General features: G+C 38.1%; 1 protein-coding gene across 3 annotated transcripts; it reads right to left on the bottom strand.

Moving 5' to 3' along the window:
- Positions 1 to 205: 205 nt before the first annotated feature.
- chrna2b (cholinergic receptor, nicotinic, alpha 2b (neuronal)) lies at positions 206 to 22,567 on the bottom strand. Of its 3 annotated transcripts, none has more exons than XM_035421777.1 (9): positions 22,013 to 22,567; positions 20,677 to 21,102; positions 19,779 to 20,056; positions 19,361 to 19,649; positions 11,644 to 11,795; positions 6,198 to 6,242; positions 5,624 to 5,733; positions 2,170 to 3,226; positions 206 to 1,435 (listed from the first exon to the last, which is right to left on the bottom strand). In XM_035421777.1, exons 4-9 carry the CDS (start codon positions 19,431 to 19,433, stop codon positions 1,310 to 1,312), a joined length of 1,563 nt encoding a protein of 520 aa, XP_035277668.1. In that variant the 5' UTR covers positions 19,434 to 19,649; positions 19,779 to 20,056; positions 20,677 to 21,102; positions 22,013 to 22,567; the 3' UTR covers positions 206 to 1,309. The 3 variants fall into 3 exon arrangements, with proteins under 3 accessions (XP_035277668.1, XP_035277670.1, XP_035277669.1); XM_035421779.1 differs by having other exon boundaries at positions 19,370 to 19,649; XM_035421778.1 differs by lacking the exon at positions 22,013 to 22,567 and having other exon boundaries at positions 20,677 to 21,218.
- Between the last annotated feature and the right edge of the window lie 3,107 nt (positions 22,568 to 25,674).

Genomic DNA, 25,674 nt, shown 5'->3' with positions numbered 1-25,674 from the left:
TCGGTTTAGAGATTAATTGCCAATTATCTGTGTAATTACATCAGCAAGGTGAGTTATAGTGTTTTGGGGGTTTTTAAAGGAAGCTCAAACCATCTGGAAGCACCCATGTATTTACTGAGTCAGTTTACTCTGATTTCCTAGTGATGTATTGCAGCATTATTTATATGGTATGGGTCAAAGCATATGCTCATGTTTTGCTTGCTGCATTTTAAAAATATTTTTATTTTTTGATTTGCAAAATAATTTAAACATGTACTATACATGAAAGGCAATTCACCAAAGCGTCCTTGCTGTTTTGTCAGCCAGTGTGCATGTTCAATCAAAGGTTGGGAGGCTAGAGCACAGATCTTTAAATTGCTAACAGTCTCAGCTATAATATTGTTCTTTTATCATACTCAAGTTAATAGAAATTCACCCTAAATAAGGTCCCTTGAACACACAAACGCATACATTTAAGCTATCCCAAGCGTCTTTTTTCCACAGCATTGCCACCAATACTAACAAATTATCCTTGAATATGACAAAGCATCTATGGCATGTGCCATATTAGACCAAAGGCCGTATCTGGCATGTGCTATATTGGATTGCCCAAAAATAATGACTGGCATGTGCCATATTACAACAAAAGTTGTCTTTGGCACATGCTGTAATTGGGCAGACTCTGGCATGCGCCACATTGGACTAAAAGCTGTTTCTGGCATATGCCATACTGGGCTGAAGGGTGCCATTGCAGCATTCTATACTGGCCTGAAGCCATCACCCGTGGCCCCTGCACCCTATGTCCCCACTCACTGAATGAGCAGTTGCACTGCTGACACCTTAGTGTGCTGTGCCCCACCAGACTCTCTAGGAAAGGGCAGTTCTGTATATCAGCCTGGCATTAGCCTGGCCTATCCTGGTACAAGTATTTTAGTAGACTGAAAAAGGGTGGGAGGTAATGTTAGGGTACATATGTCAGTCCAGAAAAGAAGTTCTGCTTTTTATGAGGCTACATCCTCAATGTGACCACAGTTTCTGCCCATGACAGAGAGATACAGAGGACAGCAATTTAGACCAAGGAATATGTTTCACACTTACTTTGAATACATTCGTTTTCATACTCTTTATTATACTTTATACCATTGCACTGAAAAATAGGATCCATTTCTCTGGCAGGGAGGCAGGGATTGGGGAGGAGCAAGAGTCAGTACTTTAAAAAAAGTAAGTCCCTTAACTTGAATTGCAGGCAAACTCCCTGCTACATAGTGGAGTACATTCAACGCCAGCATGCTCTCAGCGACAGTGGTGTCTGGGTGCTGATGGGGCTGCCCTAGATCATGCCTGCCAGCCAGGGTGGCAAAAAGAGCCCAATGGTGCCCAGGAGGCACACGATGATGAACATCCACAGAAAAATGCGGTCGATCACCATGGCAACATACTTCCAGTCTTCCTTTACCTGAGGAACAGTGAAACAGGACACAATATCAGTTGAAATCTTGGAGATGATTTTACTGCTTTCATGGATTTTAATGTGACTGAAATTAATTGAATGAAATTAATATTTAAAGGACGGGTGTTCACTAAAATAAAAAATAATATATATCAGGGGTGTCCAATCTTAACGGAAAAGGGTCTGTACATGTGTACAGGTTTTTGTTTTAGCCCAGCATGAAGACACCTGATTCTACTTATTAATTTCTTCATTGAAGGCCACGATTAGTTAATTAGTTGAATCAGCGTGCTGTAGTGCTGGGCTAAAACAAAAACCTGCACCCACATCAGCCCTTTTCAGATAAGATTGGACACCCCTATACGTATGATATATTGGAATACTTATGATTATACAGTGTCTTTTGAAGGTATTAAACTTCAGGTAATAATTTACTAGCTCAATCGGTAAATTCAAACAGTAATACACAAACTGACAGCGTCCCTGGTGTGGAAGCCATTTTTCATAAAGTGATTAGTGCCTGAAATGGGTCCTGCCTGAACACTGAAGCAGCATCCTCCCTCCTTTCCCTCTTTCATCATTTCACTGATCTTAAGTGACTGCTTATTGACTAGGCGATGTTTCTGCCATATTGCTGTCATCTGCCTATACATTATAGGTGAAGGAAAACCTTAGCGGATTCGGACGTAGCCGCAGCTTTGACCTGTGGAACCATGGCGATTTAATATTGGCTCACTCACAGAGAAGTCAGCGTCCTCGGCTCTCAGGTGGTCCGCAATGTAGTGGACCCCCTCCAGGGCGCGCAGGACACTGGGGGAGAACGTGAACCCCTCCTTGGACACCGGGCTGTCCATCTTGGTGGGGTGCTGCTGGGAGGGGTTGACCCTGGCTCCTGAGCGGTGCTGCTGGGGGGGCGCGGGCTTCTGCGGCAGGGGGAAGGGGAAGGGAAAGCCCGAGGCCCCGCCCAGCTCCGAATCGCCATGGCGGCAGTCCACGTCCGTCTCCCGGAGCCAGGTCTCAGAGGTGCTGAGCTGGGCGGCGGGGGGCAGCACCTTGTGCTGCAGGAGGAGCACGCGGCGGCGCTTCTCGTCCGGGACGGGCCTCCTCATGAAGAGCCAGCGCGGGATGAGCTCCAGGAAGACCGAGTGCACCCAGCGGGGCATGGTGTGCGTGCCCGGCGAGCGGTGGTGCACGTTGAGCACGAACACCGTGATGACGATGGAGAGCGTGACGAAGATCATGGTGAAGAGCAGGTACTCGCCGATGAGCGGGATGACCAGCGAGGTAGAGGGGATGATCTCGGTGATGAGCAGGAGGAAGACGGTGAGGGAGAGGAGCACAGAGATGCAGAGCGTGATCTTCTCGCCGCAGTCGGACGGCAGGTAGAAGACCAGCACTGTCAGGCAGGAGATGAGCAGGCAGGGGATGATCAGGTTGATGGTGTAGAAGAGCGGCAGCCGACGGATGATGAAGAAGTAGGTGATGTCCGGGTAGATCTCGTGGCAGCAGTCGTACTTCTTCGTGTTGTAGGTGCCCACGGCATTGACGATGGCCCACTCGCCGCTCTCCCAGTAGTCCTTCAGGTCCACCGTGTTCTCAATGCGCTCCAGATCGATCTTGGCCTTGTCGTAGGTCCACGAGCCGAACTTCATCTTGCAGTTCTGCTGGTCGAATGGGAAGAAGGTGACGTCGATGCTGCAGGAGCTCTTGTAGATGGCGGGGGGCACCCAGCGCACCTTGCCCGTGTGGAAAAGGTGCGCCTTCGTCATGTGGGTCACAGCAAACTCCCCATCAGCACTGCAGGACACGCAATGATCTCATTAAAGGGGAACTCTAGCCAAAAATCATAATTAAATATGTTGGTCCTCACCTCAAGAATAATACAATAATCAAATTAGTAACATGTCACATTCAGTGTAATACTTTTATAACAACAGAAAATGTACAGGGCCTCACCACAAGTAACAATTTAACCACGGTATAATACCTCCCCAAATTTAGTAGGCCACAATTCAGCTGAAACTAACAACTAACTCCAACTCTTCAGTTATGTCTTAAAAATCTGCAATATTAATAATTGTAAATATATAGAAAACAATTAAACAGTTAATGTCAGCATTAAACAGTATTCTGTAATTCAAAAAGCACCTCCTGTTTCTTTACGTTATGAGAAAGGAAATTATGTCCCAGTGATATCAATACTTAAAATGATCTTTTGCAGGTACATTTGATTATGACCACATCAAATACAGGTTACGCCAATGATTTTGGTATAAAGCAGAAAATACCAAATTATGTTTAGGTGGAATTCCTTTAAACCCAAAGATCAGTGCAATTTCTTTGACAAATCTAGTCATTACATTACAATATGAACTTATTGTCCACTCGAAAAGTGTAAATTTGCCTTAGGCTTTACATCGTCATGCACTCATTTTAAAAAGAAAAGTGGACAAATCTTACACATTGCACATACCTATAGACCTATGCAGCATATTCCCAATTATACATTCCTAATTTATTGCAGCTCCACTGCACTGTTTTGCAACAACAAACAATGAACAATACTTAATTATAACTTCATAAAAAATTATTTGATTAGCATGGTCATTATTTTATTTGTGTTGCACTTAATTTCAGTCATGACTCAGTGCTGCACTGTTGCTGTCATTTTGAAATGAAAGGCAGTAAAAGTACATTTTTAAATGTTTCCACTAGATGGCAGAGTAAAGTTATTTTCCAGATTCTTGCAATGATGTTCTTCTAAAATCAGTTTGTAATAGTGTTGATGATGCATCTCATATTCAAAAAAAGATATCTGTTATAAGTACTGTAATATCAGATTTCTACAACTAAACAATACATAACATACAATCCTTACAAAACCAAATTCTAGTCACATTTCTAAGTTAAGCCATTTTGTATACATATTTGGACATATTTGGACACATGCACAACACAGTGTACACATAACCAGTACAGAGCAGCCTGTCACCTCAACCTTTTCACCTTTAAGCTTCTCACCAGTCATAAATACAATGCCATCACATCCACATCTGCTACCTTACCGAGATAATTTGTGGTACATCTGCATATACACTTCTATTAGAAAAATGGTCATCTTAAATGTTTAAACCCTGGGCTGTGTCCGAATAGTCTTTTTTGCTTAGGAAGGTTCCTAACTGAGTGAAATGCCCCAGAAGTATTTAAGTGGCAGCCATGATACGAGCTGTTCTAATTCTCTAAATGCTAAGGAAAGGTGCTTCAGTGCTTCCTTTCTTATCTGCCTTAGCATAGGGGACACTGGACCATTCTTTATGAAAAGAAATGATTTAATGCTGTCCCTCAATTCCTTGCAGTAGCAACATTTAAAGCGATGCACCATTTGGCCGTTCACGAAAACAAACGATCAACATGACTGAGTTGTGCGGTGGTTCTTAAGCTATTATATGCATAGGCTTATAATCAGATCATAATCAGCATATTAACCAGTGATCTGTCTTTCAAGAAAAATGGGTATGAGATGTTTTTAGCCAGATGATATTTTTAATTCAACATGTTTGAAACTTAAGAATGATGATATGTACAATAGTAGATTTGTATGTTATGAAATCTACATGTTATGCCTATCTTGCATAAATTTAACAATTATTTTCATACAATCATACTAATTGGGATTCACGATAAATATGAGTGGACAGGAGGGTGAGCGTGAGCAACCATTCTCAATGTGACAACCATTTCGTTTCACTTTTGTGACTGGTAGCCTATATTCCTTTTTTTATTTCAATTCTAACCTTGGGAATGAAGTAATGTTTTTCACCGGGTTGTCCACGTTTATATAGCCTGCCCTGCATGAAACAGCACGGTAAGAACGCACGGGGCGAAGTATCTAAGATGTGCTTTTAGTAGTCCATCTTTGGAACATTGTAGTTTCACCACAGCAGACCCATGTCAATAACATCCGCCGTCACACAATTATGTGGCCTAGTGTAAGTGCAGTCGGATTCTCTTAGCACCGCGGTTGTCTTTTCCTAAGTCCTTATTAATTCTCCTTCACATCTTTCCTTGACCTCATGATGTTTTCCATCGAGGTCAAGGAAAAGTGGTTAGGAAAAGACATAGGACGTAATTTGTTTTTGACTATTCGGACGCAGCCCTGGTTTAAAATCCTAACTAGTTAGGTCAGAGACTCACTTGTTGTACAGGACAATATCGGGGACCCAAATCAGTTCAGAGGGCACCCGGATAGATGTTACATTGTCAAAGTCTGAGGGCTTCCATCGTAACTTGTAGTCATTCCACTCCTACGAGGCAAACGTGAGACAAATGCATTTATTCATTTATTCAGACATAAAGCACACACATAGGTAAAAATAGATATACTTCCTGTTTTTGTCTTCACAGTACATTCACAGGTATTTGTTTTACAGACTTGTGTAATCAACTGAGGTAATAAAGTGTGTTGAGCAATTAAATATGCATCATCCTTCATCTATATGCACATAAAACAAATGAGTAAACATTATAGAGGTTTTGGATGAACAGTGCTCAATTATATATAATGTGCTACAGTGACACTGAATATTGCATCCACTTGATTCTCGTTAGCTTTTTGTGAGTGGTAACCTAAATGTACCCCAGCACAAAAGCTTTGGCCAGCTTGATCGAACGTGAGGGATAAAAGCCCCGCCACTAGCATTCTCTTGTCAGCAGCTTGGCCATTTAAGTCCCTGCCAGCCTGAACCTTCTGGAAGCCCTGGCAGCTCACCTGCTTCAGCCACACGTTTGTAGTCATCATCTGGTTCTTCTCATCCTGCGGGGAAGCAGAAATGAAAGGGGATGAGATGAGTCAGGCAGCTGGGGCCCATCCAAACGAGGGAGGGGTTCAGAAAGAGGTCAGTTTCGCTGAAATGTGTGGCCAGCACCATCTGCAATGTAATATCCTAATTGAGAAATCTTGGGAGCAAGCAGCTGCTGTGGGATTTGATGCGGAGCTGAAAACCTGCTTTCAAGCAAATTATCTTTCATTGCATTTAAACTGTGTACCCACCTGAGGTTGAGAATCTGAGAAAATAGAAACTTTGGCTGGACATACCAAACTGATCAACTTTATAATAGTCATTTACGTCTTTTGAGATTTCCCTCAGGTTCAATTTCAATCTGCAATGGCTGCTTCCAGAAAATGTAAAATTTATTTTAAAACTCAAATACGACTAAATGTTAAATGATGCGTGTTAGGTAATGGCAAGGCCAACCGGTTTGTCTCCACCATGTGACCTGTGGGGATTTAAACTTTTATTTCAATGGTTATCCTCCAGGGGTCCCCATAGGGGCCCCACAACACTATCTCTTTCTGGCAGGGGCCTGAACCTACCCCAGCCTCTGTAAATTCTGTGGCCTCTATCTGCCTAAATAATCCATATACTCTTAAAACCAGGGTTTGAATTATTTTATTAAAAAAACTTTTCATACAGGATGCAATGATGATCCTTTTCATTTTCAATAAGCATGCAATTAAAAAAGCTTAGAGTAAACGATGAACTCATTGGTTTTTCCCTGAACTGTCAACTCTGTTCATGTCAAGGAACAAAGCTTGGTCTCTTGCTAGACGCACTGGAGATGCATCCGTTTGGACTGCATTTGGACAACTTATAAAGAAATGCACACCCTCTGCGCAGAAAGCCTTTATAGCTCTTACTCAAACAATTTTCAAAGGTAGTACATAAAATGTAAAAAATCTTGCTACTGACTCAAATTTAATGACTGTTCTATATATGACCACAAAGAGATTTGTTTAGCTTTTAGAAAAAAATTTTCAGCAGTGGGTCACCTTTTCGAAAATGAGCACACAGAACCCCCTCATACGACCAATGATCATGTCCATGCTGTAAACCTCAATTCAACTTAGATCCCATACCTTTCAATGCAGTTTTTGTGGCTCTCCAAGATATTTAACCCACAAAATCACTGGGCGAGGATGACTTTTTTCCTTTAGCACTCTGCTCCACTTATCTCAGAGCAAGTAACTTATATTTTTAGTTTCTCTATTTCATTCTTACACACAGGAGGAGATAAGAACAATCTTAATAACTATAAACCAATATCCAAACTGTCACGCCTAGTAAAGATTTTGGAATCACTAGTAAATAATGGTATTAAAGTATTTCTCAACAGAAATTCTATTTTGAGCCCTCATCAATCTGGATTTAGAGCAGGGCATAGTACCACCTCCACTGTCACTTCAGTCACAAATGGCAATGCCTCTGTGGTAGATAAGAGAAAACACTGTGCTGCACTTTTTGTTGATCTGACACTGTCGATCTGACACTAAAGCATCTGACGCTGTTGACCACCCCTTGCTTTTGCAGAGAATACAAAATGTTGGTTTTGATTCAAATGCTTGAGCCTGGTTCCAAAATGACCTCTCTGAGACACAACAATCTGTGAAATTGGGAAATATCCATTATTTGGGCCATATTTACTAAGCATGCCACAAATTACTGTCAGGGCTGAAAAAGTATGCATTGCTGCATATTTTCAATTTAGCAGGGTATTTACTAAGGCTAGTTATGTAAATAAGCACAGCCACAGCAAGTTCATATAAATGCACTACCGGTATTTAAGATCTGCACATGTACAATTTAAACCTCTACCGCCTCTCAAAAATTTCCAAAAAACTGTCTTTGAGTCAGTAAAAATGTGTTCTGGAAGTAATATTTGTGGTAAGGCTTTATTTCTATTTCCAATAAATCAAATCATACATCATTTTAAAAAAGTTACTTGCCTTTGAAAAGTTAGTGTGGTGTTCTGAGTGTATTCTATGTATTTGAGCTGGAATCTAGATAACCAAAAAAATCATGACCTGTATAAATGCAATAACAGCCATAACACTTACACTGTCTCTGAGTTGCTTTAACAAACAATGTGTGGTTTGTAGTTATATGTTTACAGAATGCCATTGAAACAGAAAACGAGAGGGTTGGTAACCAGGGAGGTCTGAAGGTTCGGGACAATACATAGTGTTGAAAATCATCTACATGTAGTGTCCTTTTGGGAGACATTAAGCATTTTAAATGGTGTTTAATATTTATGAAATAAATTAATTTTTACTCATTAACATGTTTGACTTTAAGTTAGTTCAGTGTTTAATGTTGAATGTATTCAGCTCATTTGCTTGCTGCGTTTACATATCCTCATCTTCTGGATGCTCCAAGTGATTAATGGAAAAAGAAAGAGCTGCCTGGTCACAGGCATTTATAATAAGCACACAGCAGTTGGTCTGTATGGTTGGCTATTTGCTTTGTAAAAGCTTACCTGGGTGTTAAGAAACAACCAAAAGCAGCTTTCCTCATCTATTTGGACATTACCACAACTAAATTCATGCTAAGTTACGAAGTTGCTCGTGCATCAATGTTTATGCAGAGTCACAATCTGAGGATGTGTCTTACATTACCAATGGAAATGTGTTTCCTTGATTAACATTAGTTTGTACTGATAAAAAAGCTGCATATGCACATTTATAGGGCATTTTAATTTAATTTAATTTAGTTAATGACTACTGACATGTCAAAGCTGTTTGAAGTAAAATTTCATAGGGCTCAGCTCAATTTTTTCTGAACAAATGAGTGAAATCCAAAAAAGTTATATTCATGGCAACCCTCCCCAACTCTAATCTGCTGACAAAGTCTCTTCTTAAGAATGGCCATTCTTGTCTTGTGCAGGAAAGTTAACATCCGCTTTTTGCAGATGTTAAAAAACAGATGCAATTACCTTTACCACAAGGGCCACTAGCCATAATAAATCAGCTGCAGCAGGTTATATGCATTCATTTCCATTCTTGTCACCCATATTTTTACGGTCTACCATCAGAACGCTCTAAAATGTATATGCATTAAACCCAAAAACATGCCAATTTTAAGGATGCTGCATTTCTCTTCTTTTACCAGCAAAAACCTTTGGTGTAGTACCATAATAAATATGGAAAAACGCTGGAGTACGTCTCATTAGAATCTATAAAAGCCCCACTAATCCACTAATCAAGTATTTACCAATAACAAAATGTGTTCCCCAGGGATCCATTTTGGCTTCAGAGCTGTTTACAGGTTTTATTTATGATATAATTTCATCTTCAACCAGTTACCATGCACATGTGCATGCAAATGGCATGATTCTTTACTGCATCATTGATTCTGTGATCTAGCAGTCAAAAACTCGCAATGCTCCTTAAACACTCTGCAAAGAGCACTCTCATGGTACCTGGTCTTCTTTGTCTGAGAGATGTGGTAGGCATTGATATTTGTTTATTTACAAATATTTCTTGGAAAATGATCATGTTACTATATCACTTAATTGTTAAGTTGTTCTATAGGCTGGTTTACGCTCCAAGTACCTTGAGACAGGACCAAACTTGGAAAGACTGCTTTGATTTTAGTATGCCACATTCATGGAACAGTTTACAACCTCTCCTACAAATCAATTTGCTCATTCCTTTTGGACACTTACAGAAATATGATCATAACCTTCACAATTCTGTTTTCAACTGGAATGACTTGCATTATATACTGAATCTTCTCGTAACATTTAAATCTTTTATTCTAACTTTTTATTTTTTGAAAGTTTTTAACAATCATTTTATTATTTTTAATCTTAGCACCACTACAAATGAGGGCTCACACCCTCAATGTGTTTTCTGAGACCTAAATAAAAGTTGAATGAATAGGCATTCCAATGGCACAGTCAAGTGGCTAATCATACAATTGAGTTTCTAATTGAGACATTTATAAAAAATAATTATTTAATCTAATATGAGTTAAGTCAGAAAGGAAAGGGAACATGGATAGAAGTTCAAATTCTGCGAAAAGCATGTCTTTATGCCAGTGGTCCTCACTATTGGAGAGCTACAGGGTCTACCAACTTTCCTTGCGATTAAGCACTTGAGTGGCACAGCAACTGATCACAGTTGATTACACAGTTAACTCAAATCACCTGGGTTCTTGGGTCTTAATTGGTCACACATTAAGTAAATTTTTAAAATAAAAACCAGCAGATTTCGTGGCTCTCCAGGACCAGGATTGAGTACCACTGCAGTAATAAGAAGAATGCATCCATATAAAGCAGGCGATTCTAATCTCATCTGAAAAGGGCCGGTGTGGGTGCAGTTTTTTGTTTTAGCCCAGAACTAAGACACCTGATTCTATTTAAAGTCCATGATTATTTAAATAGTCATTAATTCATTTTTTAATGTAACTATTTACATTATAAGTTAAATATTATATAACTGTTCTCATTATTAATGTGGGCATTTGTCTAACATAGCCTATCATGCCCCTGTACAACATTTTAAAATACTATGGCATGCCCACAGTAGTAAGTAATCAAACTGATTGTAACGCATGAGTGTCCCTTGTGAACATTGCTGTCATTAATCGTCTGTGCTAAATTAGTGGCAATTACTTCACAAACTTAAACTTATTGATATGGTGCAAATGGGACAATTGTTTGAGAAGGGCTTTGACAAAGAGGCTATTGTGACCTCTAGCTGACGGAGGACTGAAGTACCGTGTGAGAAAATAGGGGGAGACAAATTGGTGGCCACTGGTCATGACCCTTTAAATAGCCATGTACAGTAAGCTATGAAAGGCACTGTATTTGAGTCTATGGAAGTAATCAGCAGTGTTCTCAGATTTCAGTCTTAGGCAGTCTGAAGGCTTCAAGAGCTTTTTTTGAAACATAACTACTGAGTTCATTCAGTATATTTCTATGTTGGGGAAGTTCAGTTGTGGTCCTCAGTCTTTGAGTGGCATCTGGGGACACCAGCACAGCAAGTGCAGGGCTCTATAGCCTGGTAAGGAAAACCCAATTATTTGGGGTTTCTCAATAAGGGAAACAATTTTTTTAAATTATTGTTGGCTACAATATTCTGAACTGACTCAAGTCTGCTATTCCAAGACAATATTTTGGTCCACACTTTGGTTGTCTGAAAATAGATACAATGGAAGAATTCATTTATTTCATAGAGAGCAGATGAAGTGTATTGTAAAAAATTAAACAGTCTGATTGATGCTATTGGAAATGAATACAGGGGTCAATATTCTGAGGCAACCCAAAAGGGTGGGACTTTAGTTGGTTGGGCCTGAAAACCTATTCTGCAAAATATTATTTTCCATCAGCAAATAATAAATAAATAATTGGACAAAAAATCTGTACCAACTCACCACATCAATCAGCTGAGCGATGGAGAGACCAAACTTGACGATGACCACATCGGAGATGTTAGGCACAGGTCTTGACCACTTGTTGTAGCCAATGAAGAGCTTTTTGAAGAGGTCATCTTCAGCATGGGAGTGTGTCTTATCAAAACAGAATGCTAGGACAAAACATTGAACACATTGGTCAGCAGGCATCTCATTATAAACATAACATAACATAACATAACATAATGACGAGAACAGGCCATTCAGCCCAACATTGCTCACCATTTTACTGACTAAATGAGTCCTCTGATTACCTACAGACTAGATAGTATTGGATTTATACTCAATACTATATATCCCAGCATACTATTGGCCTTTTTTACTGCTACAGCTCAGTGCTAAAAGAAGAAAGGACATATTGTGTTTTCTCAAATTGAAGAGGACCCTTCTGTTAGCAATTACTGAATAAGAAAGACACTTAGGGCTCTATTTTATAGGGCTGGTGCATGGTGTATGATGAGTGGTTGCACTGGTGACATGGCATTTTTGTCATTTTTTGATGCGCTTGAGCCGGTTTGGTAATTTGGGGACTTGCTACAGTATGTGCCAAAGTGGGAGGAGAGGTGGGTGTGTCAGCAACTGAAATTTTGGTGTCAGAGTAGTCTATGGCATAGATGCAGACCAGCGTACAGAGATTTTCTATTTTTCAGGGCTTTCCCAAGCAATGTGAAAAATCATAACCCATTCAAAAGTCAATCAACTTTTTTTCCTGGATCATAAGCTGTCCAATTTAACTTTGATATAAATCCTCCCAAAGAGGAAAAATGCTTACTTTACAGTACATTTATCATTCATCGTCTTTTTTTTATTTTCTTTTTTTCATGTTAATTCATGTTTTTAATTGTTTTGGCCATTCTGTAGTACCAGGGTATTGCCTTCCGTTCTTTCTCTTACACCTGTCAGTAATGAGAAGAATTAAGAAAAAAACACAACTTGAACTTAAACAATCTTTTCATTTTAATCATGTGACTGTAAATAAAACGATGGCTACATGCAGGTTGAATGCATTAACTGCATTAGTTATCTCCATATACCATTAGGTAACCTAAAAATAAAATGAATGTGTGAATTTGGAAATAGTACAGGTTCTATGCCATTCGAAACTAAGCAAAAACCAGGCAAAAAGTCACCTGCAACGTATGTAAGCCCTACTAATCCTCCAAAAGATATTGGTCAGTTCAGTTTAGTTTAAGTAAGCCATGCCATTGTTGTGAATTAATGATGGACTCATGCATAGGCTGACCAAAGTCCTCCTTTTTCCCAAACATTTAATCATTTCATGGATTGACAATATCTGTCCAGGTGGGATTTCTGAATTCCTAAATTGTCCAATTAGGTTTTGCTCATTCCATAGACCATATATAAACAAAGGAAAAGCAAGCAATGGTGGCAAAAAAAAACCAGACGGTATATCGGAAGAAATATTTGGAAGAACAAAACCAAATGGGGGAGCCCATGCTCCTTTGTCCAGTTCAGGGTGTGGGTTCATAGCATCTGCTCCTTCTTTAACCTTAACCTTGCCTCTATCATTTTACATGTAACATAATAACATAGACAATAACAGACACTTAAGACATGTATGTTTAAAGTAGGAAGTAGGGTGTTAAGCAATATTGTCAGGATTACTTAATGTTATGTTGGTGGCTGCAGTTTCAAACTACAAAATATCCAACAATACAACACTTTCCTCTACTGCTTCTGGTTCATTGTACTATTAATCATATCCTTTAATTGAAATGCTGAAATGCCTTGGTGTAAAAACACATTTTGAACTGAGATGAGCATGCCCCGGCTAATGTAAAGAATTCCGGTACTACATAATGGAACGCCACTGAAATTGTCTCAGAGGATTTATTTCAGGAGTTGCAACTATCATGCTGTTAGTATTAACACTGTGTCCTAAATTATATGCTGTCAAGAACTGAAAGTTGCTGAAAATTCTGAACCCTCCAGATGGAATCACTCTCTGAAAGCAGTCAATAAATAATTTCAAATAAACCCCAATGAAAGTGTTTGAATGTACCAAAAACAGCACATTCATGGTAATTTTATAACACTGCATCTATCAGTTTATTTCTTGCCTGAATGATATGCTCTGTTATGTGAAGTCTGGTTGCTAGCTCGTTAGTATGTTCTCCCTGTTGGTGGGAACCTTATCTTACTTGAGAAGGAACAGAAATCTATGTGGCCGTGAATACATGTTGACAGGTTGACTACACTATTGGCACATCTAATTAGAGAACCTCGGCAACTCCTCAGTCCATAATTACTGTTCAGGCTTTAATCAGTCTGATCGGCTGTAATTGTGTGTCACTCAGGCCTTAGCAGTAAATCTATTGCGCAGATTTTTGAAGGCAGAAAAATCCAACTGGGAATTTATTTAGACCATGTTTTTCCTATATTGGTGCTGATGCTAACTGCAAGAGCAATGATGTCGGAATAAATTCACAGCCTGGATGACACGATAAAATGGGACGATGTCAGGATGGACAACAGTTACAGGTCAGGCTTCTTAATTCACCCTTGTGAAATGTCAAAGGGATGTTAATGTTTACTCATTCTAAGACACTACAGTTCTATGAGAATAACTTATTCACCCATCATATCAGTTTAAATAAGCAGGAATAATAGGACGTGTGCCTACTGTTGTGATTGCATTGCAAATTGGGCCATGTGTCATATGAACAGGCTTGTACACAGGCTTAAGCACGACCAACACTGGAAGTCATAAGTAATTTTTATTACTGTGCACCAGAAATACTTTTTTCATCTCACGGTGTGCTTGTATGGATTGATTCATTGCATATTAAAAAAAAAATGTTTGCATTTCATAAGGTCAGCATAGACACCAAAAGACCAGGATGCCATAAAAGCAAGCGTATGCGTTTGTGTGAATACACACATGCATTTATATGGTTTCAACTAACAATTATATGTTAATGTGGTCTTTCTAACAATCCTGCTGGTTAGAATTTGAATTCAAAATCCATGTTGTAATGCTGTAATTGGAATGCTGTACAGTAGTTCCACTTAAATCTTTCTAGCATGCTTGAGATACCTACTGTACATAACCTAGCTGATATTGTAACCTGCAGGCAGTTTGACTCTATAAAAACAAGATGTTTAAAGTCCTTTTCTGAGGACATTAGGAGCCAAACAGGTTTAGCAACATCAGCCAGGAAGAGCTCAGTGAGGCACAGCAGGCTTGGCCGAGCGAGATCGTCCCCCTACCACAGGCCTTGCAAGGAGTACTTTCATTTACTGCACATAGCACACATTCAGTGGCCTGACCCACCATACTATTACCTGCAATAACCCAGCAGTACACTGTAAAAAGAACTATATTTTTACAGTAAAATGTTTGAATTTACAGGTTTCACCATTTATGTCATTTAAGTCATGCAGAATAATGGCAATAACTCAATTGCAATCCCATAAATTACAGAATCTATACAATTAAGTAACAGGATTCATACTGTTTTTTCCTTCATTAAATAGTTTTTCACTGGCAACACTGATGTTTTTTTCAGGATATTTTTTTACAGTGTGCTTTAAATTAATGTGTGCTCTTAATTATTTAATTAGCGCAATAATATCTTGATCAAATATTGTCTTTCAGCTGATACAATATGTTTTCTGAGTTAACAATTCATGTTATAGTAAAAACACTAGAAACATAACTACAATATGGGGTACAACAATATAATATATCTAACATTTAATTAAAAAAAAGGTTTTTTCATCTATCAGGTTCACAGTTAACATTACATTTTCACACATTTGTGCACTAAAAAAAAATAATCTCATGTGGGCCAAAGGCATAGAATACCACAAAAAGCACTCATCCCAGTAGAAGGTAAATAAACATAAACAAACATCTGTTAATATGATCAATACTAACCTTCCATAGTTCTGTAGCCTCATTTTTATTTTAATAGCTGTTTTAATAACTGTTTTCTCAAAATCCTGAACTCGTCACACTTTTTATACCATAAAACACTTATTCCAATTAAGACCGCCATTCTGCTCTCAAGTCCAGCTGATAGAAATGTACTGAAATTATGTTATACATTAATATTGGTATGATGACTATGACAATTAACTGGCTACAAACACAAGTAAAGACAAACAATAAGCAATAAGCATAAGTGTTAGGAGATACCTAAAGCACGTAAGAATACATACAAGATGCATACGTAGCCATGCATACGAGAACCATGTTGCCTGAATTAAGAGGCCACAACTAGAAACATCTGCACAATCTGAGCAATTTGAAATGGAAAAGAAATTGTGAGAGTCATTAATAGTCATGAAAAATGTATGATGTAAGTGCTAAGCTATTAGGATAGCTAGTCTATTTTATCGTTGCACCACAGTAAGTATGTCACTTTTACTTTTATTGCACCATGGGGTGTGACTGCCAGCTCACAAAATACTTCTCACCTGACTGTCATGTACAAGAAACATTAAATATTACAAATCAGTATTTGCAAAAAAAAAACTGCTTTAAAAATTTAATGTACTCCTCAAGCCTTGTAGAGTACGGTGAGCAGATAATTTGGGAAAAATCTGGCATTAACACAAAATGCATGAAAGGTTCAACGGGGATTTATAGGCAATATATTTGATCTTCACAATATTCCTTATAACTGAATTAAAATAGTACATTCAAATGTGCTGAAATTAAAAGAAGATTTTCTAATCCTGAGGTGGGCTCATTTGTAACACCTATTGGCTTTGCTGCTATGTCAGGCAAAATCCAGACATTTCATAAAGTATACATTTTTTCTCTCCTAAATTACTGTAAGGCTTGTGCAGATTTTGGGTGGAGATCAAAGCCACAGAGTAGTCAAGATCTGATTTGTGACGAGAGGTGATAGGTGACCAGCGCCCCAAAACATCTTGTGGATGCTTCCCAAGCTTCCCCAGGAGGTGAATTTCAAAGCACAAAGGGAGGCGTGTAAATGCTTTGTTGGCAGTTTGCAGAAAACCTCATGCCTCCTGGTCAGACCACTGTTATCTGATCTCCTCAGATGTGCATGACACCCATCCCACTTTGGTTGTCAGCGTCGCTGCTTTATGGATATGCCTGATGAGGGGATGATCCATGAGCCAGCAAAAGGGGGAACGCTGAACAAATCAGCCTCCTCGGGAGGTACCTCTAAGAATCTACAGTCTAATATAAACACATTAAAGTGTTGTGACTGGTTGTTGAATGTGAGGGTGATGCTCAAAAAGCATATGATATATTCTCCAATATGCAATTCAATAAGGCTTGTTTGATAACCTATCCAAGGGGCTGAAAAAAATCAATCAGAGACATATGCTCTACAAAGCATATCTTACTAACCCCTCCCCCTTGAAACATAAGTTGTATTCCTCTTATCGAAATAAATTGCATCATCTCATCAGAGCTGCCAAACGACAGCGCTATCTTACTAAATTCGCTGAATCCAGAAAAGACATTAGAGAAACCTCGACAATCATCAAAGAAGTTGGGAATAAGGCATAATACCAGGAAATACCATAATAAGGAAATACCAGCCCCTGTCATGAATTTAAAAATGGGCATGATAATGACCTGATCTCAGATCCCATTGAAATCCCACCAAGCTAATGAATTTAACAGTTTCTTTGTCAATACTGGACCCTCTTGCTAGTGTAATATCACATATCCCTATGACTTCCCTTGGAATACTGCTTTCTCAGTGAAGCTTACGTTAAGCTGATTGGGAGGGCTGATGACATTTTTGCTTTATGACATCATTACCAAACTCAAACTATATGCAGCTGGTCAAGATGGACTGAAGCCCAGTCTTCTCAAGAAGTGCTTACCTATCATATGGAAACCTCTTCTGCATATCCTATACAACTCTCTCTAAAGTGGCAGCTTTCCTGACAAATTCAAGTGGGCCAAAGTCATGCCAGTGTTTAAAGCAGACGATCCTTCTGTCTTTTCCAACTACAAACCAGTCTATTCTTCCATGTCTTCCTAAAGTATTGAAAGAATAGTGTATAATAGACTCACCAATTTTTTTCTGACCATACCGTCTCTACACCCACCAATATGGATTTAGAGGAAAACACTAAACTTCAAACTTCAGTTGTATGGTATTAAAGGTGTTTAATCACAGTGGTTCAGAAGTTAGCTATCCAATCGCAAACAGCTTGTGGAATGGTTCTGGATTCTGAATCAGAGCCTAACATTTGGTTTACCTCAAGGATCCATCTTTGGTCCCCTGCTACTTTTGATATATAAATGAACTGTATTTAATTTCCAAAAGCATGTTCTTTGTCCTTTTTGCTGATGAGCTTTATCTAAGATAAAGACTAATAAAGACTATTATAGCTTAATCACCAAAACTAAATAAAGTTCACCACTGGTTTCAAAGCAAGAAACTGTTCCTAATTGTAAAAAAAAAAAAAAAAAAAAAAAAAAAAGTTCTAGGATGCTATTTCTACCCAGGAATATACATGGAATAGACTGTGGGAAGAATGTGTTTATGGCTGCCAATATTCTAACTAGAGTTCCTAACATCAAGTATCTTGGTGTTTTGATTGATGACTTGAAACAAACTTGAAAAAAACATATATTTCCAATAAATTTGCTTAGAATGTTGGTGGTATCATCAAAATTAGGCATGTTCTGAAATTATTACCACTTTGTACTACACCCTGATATCCTCCTTTCTCTCATACTGCAACATTGTATGGGCGAGAACCTAAAAGACAATCCTCAAAAATCTTTTCACCTTACATAAGCTATTTGTCAGGATATCAACCTTTTCTGGACTACTCGCCAGCTCTGCACCTTTATTCCAAAAAAATTAATCCTCAACATCTATGACATTAATGTTTTCCAGATCTGTCTATTTGTTTTTCCAGTACAGGATGGATCTCCTCCCCAGTAGCTTCCACAATGTGTTTTGCCCAATAACCAAGTACATAGTTATTCCACTAGAATTCATCTGACCTCCTCACTCCATACTTTAGGACAACTCAAGGTCAGTTCACTGTTCGCTACCAAAGACCATCCCTCTGGAATAATCTACCTAACCATCTCATTGTACCTCAGGCTCATTGTTTAAAAAAATCTGTAAAAACACCTCATTGTCTATGTAACCACTCCTTATTTTTCCCCTGTGTCTTTGTTGTCTCTTTGTCTTTATTATGTTGTTGCTGTATGTAGTTTTATTAATGTTACTTTTAATGTTTTTTTTTTTCAGTCGTTGGTTAACTATCGTTTTGCATTTTCTTGCTAGGGGAACGTCTCTGTATAAGCCCTTGGGTGGGGTTTGTTTTATTTTTTTCATCTCTCATGCACATTTCACTTTTTGTTCAGTATGTTTTTTTTTCAGGTTAACTTGTGTCATACATAAAATAAATAAATAAATAAGTGCACTGCGCTGTCGATGACTCGTCAAAATTCCTCAAATAGATATGTTGTATAATCACATAGGCTACTGTTCATGAAATACGTCGCATGTGATATGTGGCTGAAGGTGGATATAGGAACGTTGATGGGTTGAGACATGCAACGTATTTCATGAAAAAATCTGAGCCAATTTTTTAAATTAGTTGTGAAAACCAGCTCGGCCAGCACTGCAGCCATGCTTTTCTTATCACCAAGAATTGATGTTCAGTGTGACACAGACGCGAAACAAGTAAACACACTTACTTGACTTACATAAGAAGACACAACAGAGTAACGTGGTTCTTAAGGAGAACCGACCGTTGAATTCCAGTTCCATATTTCCACCGTGGAGCAGAGATTTTCAACTTCGGAACACATAGAGTATAATTTCCCAGGAGACTGTCTTCTCTGGAGTGTGGTTACCTTAGACTCATTTTATGCGGAAAACTTTTCAGCTGGCATGATATACGAGAGTCTTCCACCACTTCGATCCTTCTTTATGAGGCGCACATGACAGAAACTGGGTGTCTTCAGTTTTGACATGCCACTGTGCCTTAGATTTAGGGGCAAAACAGAGATAATGTAACGGTGGTCCAATGTTCATATAAAACCAAGAATACTAATAAAAGTGATAAACAAATAAAAACCAAGCATTATTTAGCAATTAAATTAATATTCTTACGTCGTCACTGGCTTCGGTAGTGAACGGCATAGTGCTTGCAGGTTGCAGAACTTGAGCTATCCATTTCATGGTTCTGAAATTTAGTAGGCACATCCAAACGACTGGCTCATTGCGTCTGAAAGGCGGTTAGCCTATAACAGTGAACAAATATCCCTTTTTCTTTCAATGTAGCACTGATATTGTCCAAAGTTGCTGAGTGGGAGCCAATCAAACACTTGGATGGGTGTACGTTTCCCTTCGTCCTAATATTCGTTTAAATAAAAATAAATAAAAAACACCTGAGGAAAAAGAAAAGAAACATATATTCACCCAGGATTCCATGCATTTTTAATCTAAAGCAACAAGTGTCTAGAACGCTAAGTGATATATTATCCAGTGCTAAATAATACAAATTCAGTAGAACGATCCGTTGTAACGTATAGGCTATTCACTGAGCAGGCTATGGTAATGGACTAATAATTTGCAGTGGTGCTCAATGAACTCTACGTCTTGCAACATGCTAGAATAATTGATTTGAAGAAATAAAACACATTTAAAAAGTCAGTCACGCGTCTTAGATCAACCTTAAGTCTTAAAATGTCCAAAAAATTATATTTGCACAGCTATTAACAAGGTTAGCTCATGCTGGGGGCCACGCGAGTTAGTGTCTTATTTACGTGCGTAGCCTATATGGCCTATTAGTTGCTCCTACTTACATTACGTTAATTTAGCAGACGCCCTTACCCAGAGCGACCTCAAATCAATGAAAACATAAATACATTCACTTGGTTGGTCGGAGCAAGAGTGCTAGACCTGTTTTATGATTCCTATTATATGGCAACCCATAAGCTCATTTTAAAGCGACATTTTGAAACACAACGTTATCTTACAATGATCACAGGATTAAGAGCAAACTTACCTTATTTGGACCGTCCAGTTACAAGATTCTGCGTGAACGCATACTGTTGCTTATAGCCCGTAAATATTTTTGTCTTTCACTTACTTTGACAACGTCTGAAAAATATTTTAAACATTCATTGTAAACCTTGCCTGAAGTTCAAAAGGTCTTGTAAATGGATTTGTTCTCCACAAGTTGCAACTTAACATTCTGTCCGAAGACATGAGGAAAACCGGGGGTAGACAAGGGATTAAACGTTTACTTTCCGTTTAATTCAGCCATCTTCAATGATAACTTGTGTTGGAATCTTTAAGCAGAGTCATCGTTTTAGCATTTAAAAAGTTTGTATCCATCCCCATGACATCGATGGAAGCGCCCCCTGGCAAACGCTAAACTGACAGCATGCCCCCCTGCTCCGTTTCTCTTCAGCTCCGGCACACACTCTGCCTGAATGATGTCAGAAGACAGAGGGAGGGACTCATTTGTACGAGTCAATACATCAACGCAGAACATAGACGTCTTTTGTAGTGGATATGCCATTTCTTAATATTTTACTAATTTAGGGAAACATAGTACTGTTTCAAAGTATCGGAAAGCAACAAGACAGACAAATAAATAAATAAAATGTTGTTTTGGTGAAATCATAACAGTGGTGAATATCAAGTCGATATCAAGTTATGGTCTCTACAGTGGTTAATGTTAACTATGCCTATGGCCACAGCATATATTGCCTTATGGGCTCGTAATATTACTTTAGATTTCATAAATCACACACGAACTAAACGTTCGAAATATACAGGGCAGGGGACTGGTGTGGAATTTAAATATTAATTTATGAATGTATTTTGCATATAAAGCGACACGATGGCATTAAATATTTGTAACCTGTTTTAAGTAAGCCACCGCTGGCATCATATTCCTTTTAAATAAAACGCATAGTTTTTAATGTAGCACAGTAACAGTTACACACGAATTTAAACATTAATCGTCACTCAGCAGGATCAAATTATGTGGAGCATGCTGCAAATAGCTGGTGAGAAAGTGAGAAATGCGCACTTTTTTCGGCCAGATATTCTGTATTAGTTTGATTGAACGCTAGAGGGCACTAACAGCTGAATAAAGAGAAGGTGGGCTGTCGTCAGTCATACCGTTTGTGGGAGCAATAAGAAGTACAGGGAACCTACCTTTACGGAAAATTTGATTTGAAAAAAAAGCGAATGTAAGTTATATATTTCTAATAGCCTACTTGTTAAAATACATAGGACATTTCCATTTCAATCTTTGAATTGTTTAATAGATTCATAAAAGCAATCCAATTCCGAGCCAATATTGTATAATATATTATAAAATAACATACATTATAAAATACTGGATCTAACAGGAAGGTCTCCTGTAACAAGCAGTCACTGGACCCTGAAAGATGAAGCATAATTGAATCACAAATCTGAAACTCAGATTGAAAACCACTTCACATATACAGACAGGTTAAGTATACACTGCAAATCAAGCTGCCACTGACCTTGGACATCCGGGTCCACTAACGTTTACAGTCAGATGGGAATTAAATCATTTCCATTTTCTAAATCAAGACCAACTCAGGCAGTGGAAGGAGGCAGACTGGAGCAACATACTCAGCTCCCCTGCAAACTCAGTTGCACCACTGATACAGATGCATGACCCTCACCACTGGAAGGCAGCTAGGATGATTCATAGAAAAAAATTTACCCAGAGAAAATGATTTAATTGGACATGTCAGGCATGTATCAAGGGCCTTATTCTTTGTGTGTGTTTTGGCACAGTGTACTGTCTAAGCACACATGCAGACATGCACGTGCACACAAATTTATGTGATGCTGTACAACATATCTCAACAAAAGCATATTGCTAGCATACAAAAATGGTGTACAAGTTACTCACGCAAGCACTCTCTACAAGTCATTAATTAAAACTTGCAAAATCTAGCCTGCCGTCAATAGTATTGATATCAAAATGATGACAAGTGGTAAGATAAATGGTAAGACAAAAAACGCAGGGCCAAGTTACATGAAAATGTTTTTAAAACATTGAGTAGCATAGCTTTGGAATAGAGCTTGTTTAATTTGTGTCAGCTAAGAGAGAAATATTGTTTGTTGTAACATGGCCCCATTTTGAAATTAATACTTTTAAGCTTATGTTGTCTGCCCAGGAGTTGTGTTATTTAGCTGATTTTAAGCTGGGTGTTCGTGTGTGTAGGCTGCTCAATCGTTTTAAAAAGATTAGTAATGAGAAATATTGGTATTGGATCGGTATTGGCCGATACTGAATGGTATTGTACTCAGATCAGGTTAGGAGACAAAACAACATGGATCAGGACATCCATAGTTTTTGTTGAGATATTGTTTTTTTGTACTGTGTCAAGAGGCACTGATTATAATGCATATAAATGTATGAATTACTAGATAATTAAATCTAGAGAAACATGCCTACACATACCTTCATTCTAGCTCAAAGAAACACATAGGTGTGGCTTTCAGTCACTTTTCCTCTTGCATGAATTACAAATACATGGAAATGTTTGTCATGTTTTTAAATGATTTACGCAATGTGTTTTTAATGGATTTTTGTATGTACACGGTAGACCTACTAATTGTTTGCATGTAGGTAGTGTGGTGTTTGGAAGGTAGCTACAATAGGCTAGGTAAAAAGTAGTTACAGTTGAAATACTACAGCGGTCAATTTGACTGTTGTCACTAACAAAATCTAGAAATCTGTTGTCATGATATATATTACATTACATTACATTTATTTAGCATGTACTTTTATCCAAAACGACATACAAAATGCATATGGCACCCCCTTCATGACTTTGCCTAAACATATGTTTTGAATATTCTGATATAATTTGAATATCAATATTACATAAGGAAATAAAGTAATTAACACTTTCTCATTTAAATGGCCATGAACAGTCAAATTGACGGTCAAATTGTCATTTATCTTGCCAGTACACTTTTGATAACTGCCTGTAACAAAAGGGCTCCAATAGCACCCAACTGCAGGCCAGCAGAACAAACCCATTGCTGGGCAAATCCTGCAATAGTAGCCCAAGGTTTTAGGGCCTAACTTGTAGTCATGTAGCTATTTCAGTCATGAAACAATATTGTATGGGTTTCAAATACATTTTAAATATAAATTACAACAAATTACAGGAGAAAAAATGGCAAAATTTAAAATAATTAAATAAATTACTAAATAAATGAAAGAATAAATGGATAAATAAATAGCCTAAACACCTGTCCATCCCTCCATTATCTATACCCGCTTATCCTGAGCTGGGTCGCGGGGGGTGCTGGAGCCTATCCCAGCATGCATTAGGTGAGAGGCAGGAATACACCCTGGACAGGCCGCCAATCCATTGCAGGGCTAGCTTAAACATAAATACAATACATATATAAATCAATGTACACAGAAATAAATTAATAGATTAAATAATTTATTTACTTATTTGTTTCTTGATTTTTTCATTTCTGTATATTTTTATTTCTATATTTATTTATTTCATTATTTCTTCGTCTGTATAATAATGAGAGGGCAGTCAATCAAAGTATGTCATGGTGTCACCTTATTCTCAGTTATACTCAAGTGTGTACATCGAATGTACGTTCCTTGGCTTCAACATTTACGTTAGTAGGGGAGAGCGGGACAAAATGTAGTACAGATTTTTTTAGGTGGTTGCATCAGAGCTTGAGCATCATGTTTTGGGTTAAACACTCAGAATAACCCTCTTTGTCACCAATGAATGGCGAGAGATTTCGATAAATATTTTAGGACATATTGCCAAATTAAAGTCTGTTTTGGCTATATGCAAGTGAATTTTGTTTTATGCAAGTATTTTTGGGTGCTACATTTTGTGTGTATGTCAAGGAGTCCAAATGAATGCAGGTGAATTGTAAACGGTCTTTTAGTGGGTAAGATACTGCATAGTTTTTATATAGCATGCTAGCTTGCTGGGATTGCTATCCAGTCAAAGGTGCAGACATACCCCAGGTCTGTGACCAGTTTGTCATCAGTCACACGTGGGCTTACCGACTTCTTTCATGTCTTGGCTTTTTATGATATGCATGTCTCGATGTCAATTTCGGTGTAAAATATAGTTTTTAAGCTTTTACATGTAAGATGACTAGGATTGCACAGGAGTTTTGTGTCATTTTAAGGCTCACCAGCTTGCCACCTGTCACTAGTTACGCAGTCTCATCCGCTGCTTTCATAGCTACTAGATAAGATATTCAATCTCATCTGATTTTGCTCAAAAATATCTTTTTTTGATGATCTGTATCCCTTTATGTCAAATTCAGAGTAAAAATGTAGAATCAAGAAATTGATATATACAGAAATAAATGAATCAAGAAATAAATACAGAAATAAATGATTTTAGAAATACCCATTTATGTCAGATTTTATTTATTTTTTATTTGTTTATTTATTTATTTTTGTGTACATTAATTTATTTTCACCCTTTTCTTGCATTTATTTATTTATGTATTTATATATTCATTCATGTATTGAGTCATTTATTTAATTCTTTATTTTAATTTCAGAATTTTTGGTAATAAATGAGTTTCACACAAAGATTATATAGCTGTCATTTAAAGCATCATTTAAATTTTTTTGGACAATTAGTTAGCAAGCAAGACTCTTTAATGACTCTCTGTGGTCATTAAAGATCCCATGACACTTATCGCTAAGAGTAAGGGGTTCCCCGGTGTCCTGGTCAAATCCCAGATCTGGCTTTCGCAAAAACATGCCACTAAAAAAATCATCCCCAGATTTAATTGGCTAAATAAATGTTCTCTCCCTCTCCACCTTCGCTAATGTGTGGTGAGCGTTTTGGCGCAAAATGGCTGCCGTGCATCACCCAGGTGGGTGCTACACATTGGTGGTGGGTGAGGTGAGTTCCCCTTCACTGTAAAGCACTTTGAGCATCTGGAAAAGTGCTATATAAATGTAATTAATTAATTAATTAATTACGATGGTGACCAT

This window comes from Anguilla anguilla, chromosome 6 (assembly GCF_013347855.1).
Source record: "Anguilla anguilla isolate fAngAng1 chromosome 6, fAngAng1.pri, whole genome shotgun sequence".
In the NCBI taxonomy this organism is placed as follows: Eukaryota; Metazoa; Chordata; class Actinopteri; order Anguilliformes; family Anguillidae; genus Anguilla; species Anguilla anguilla.
Note: the sequence above shows the minus strand (reverse complement) of the source record. Positions and strands in the feature narration are given on the sequence as shown.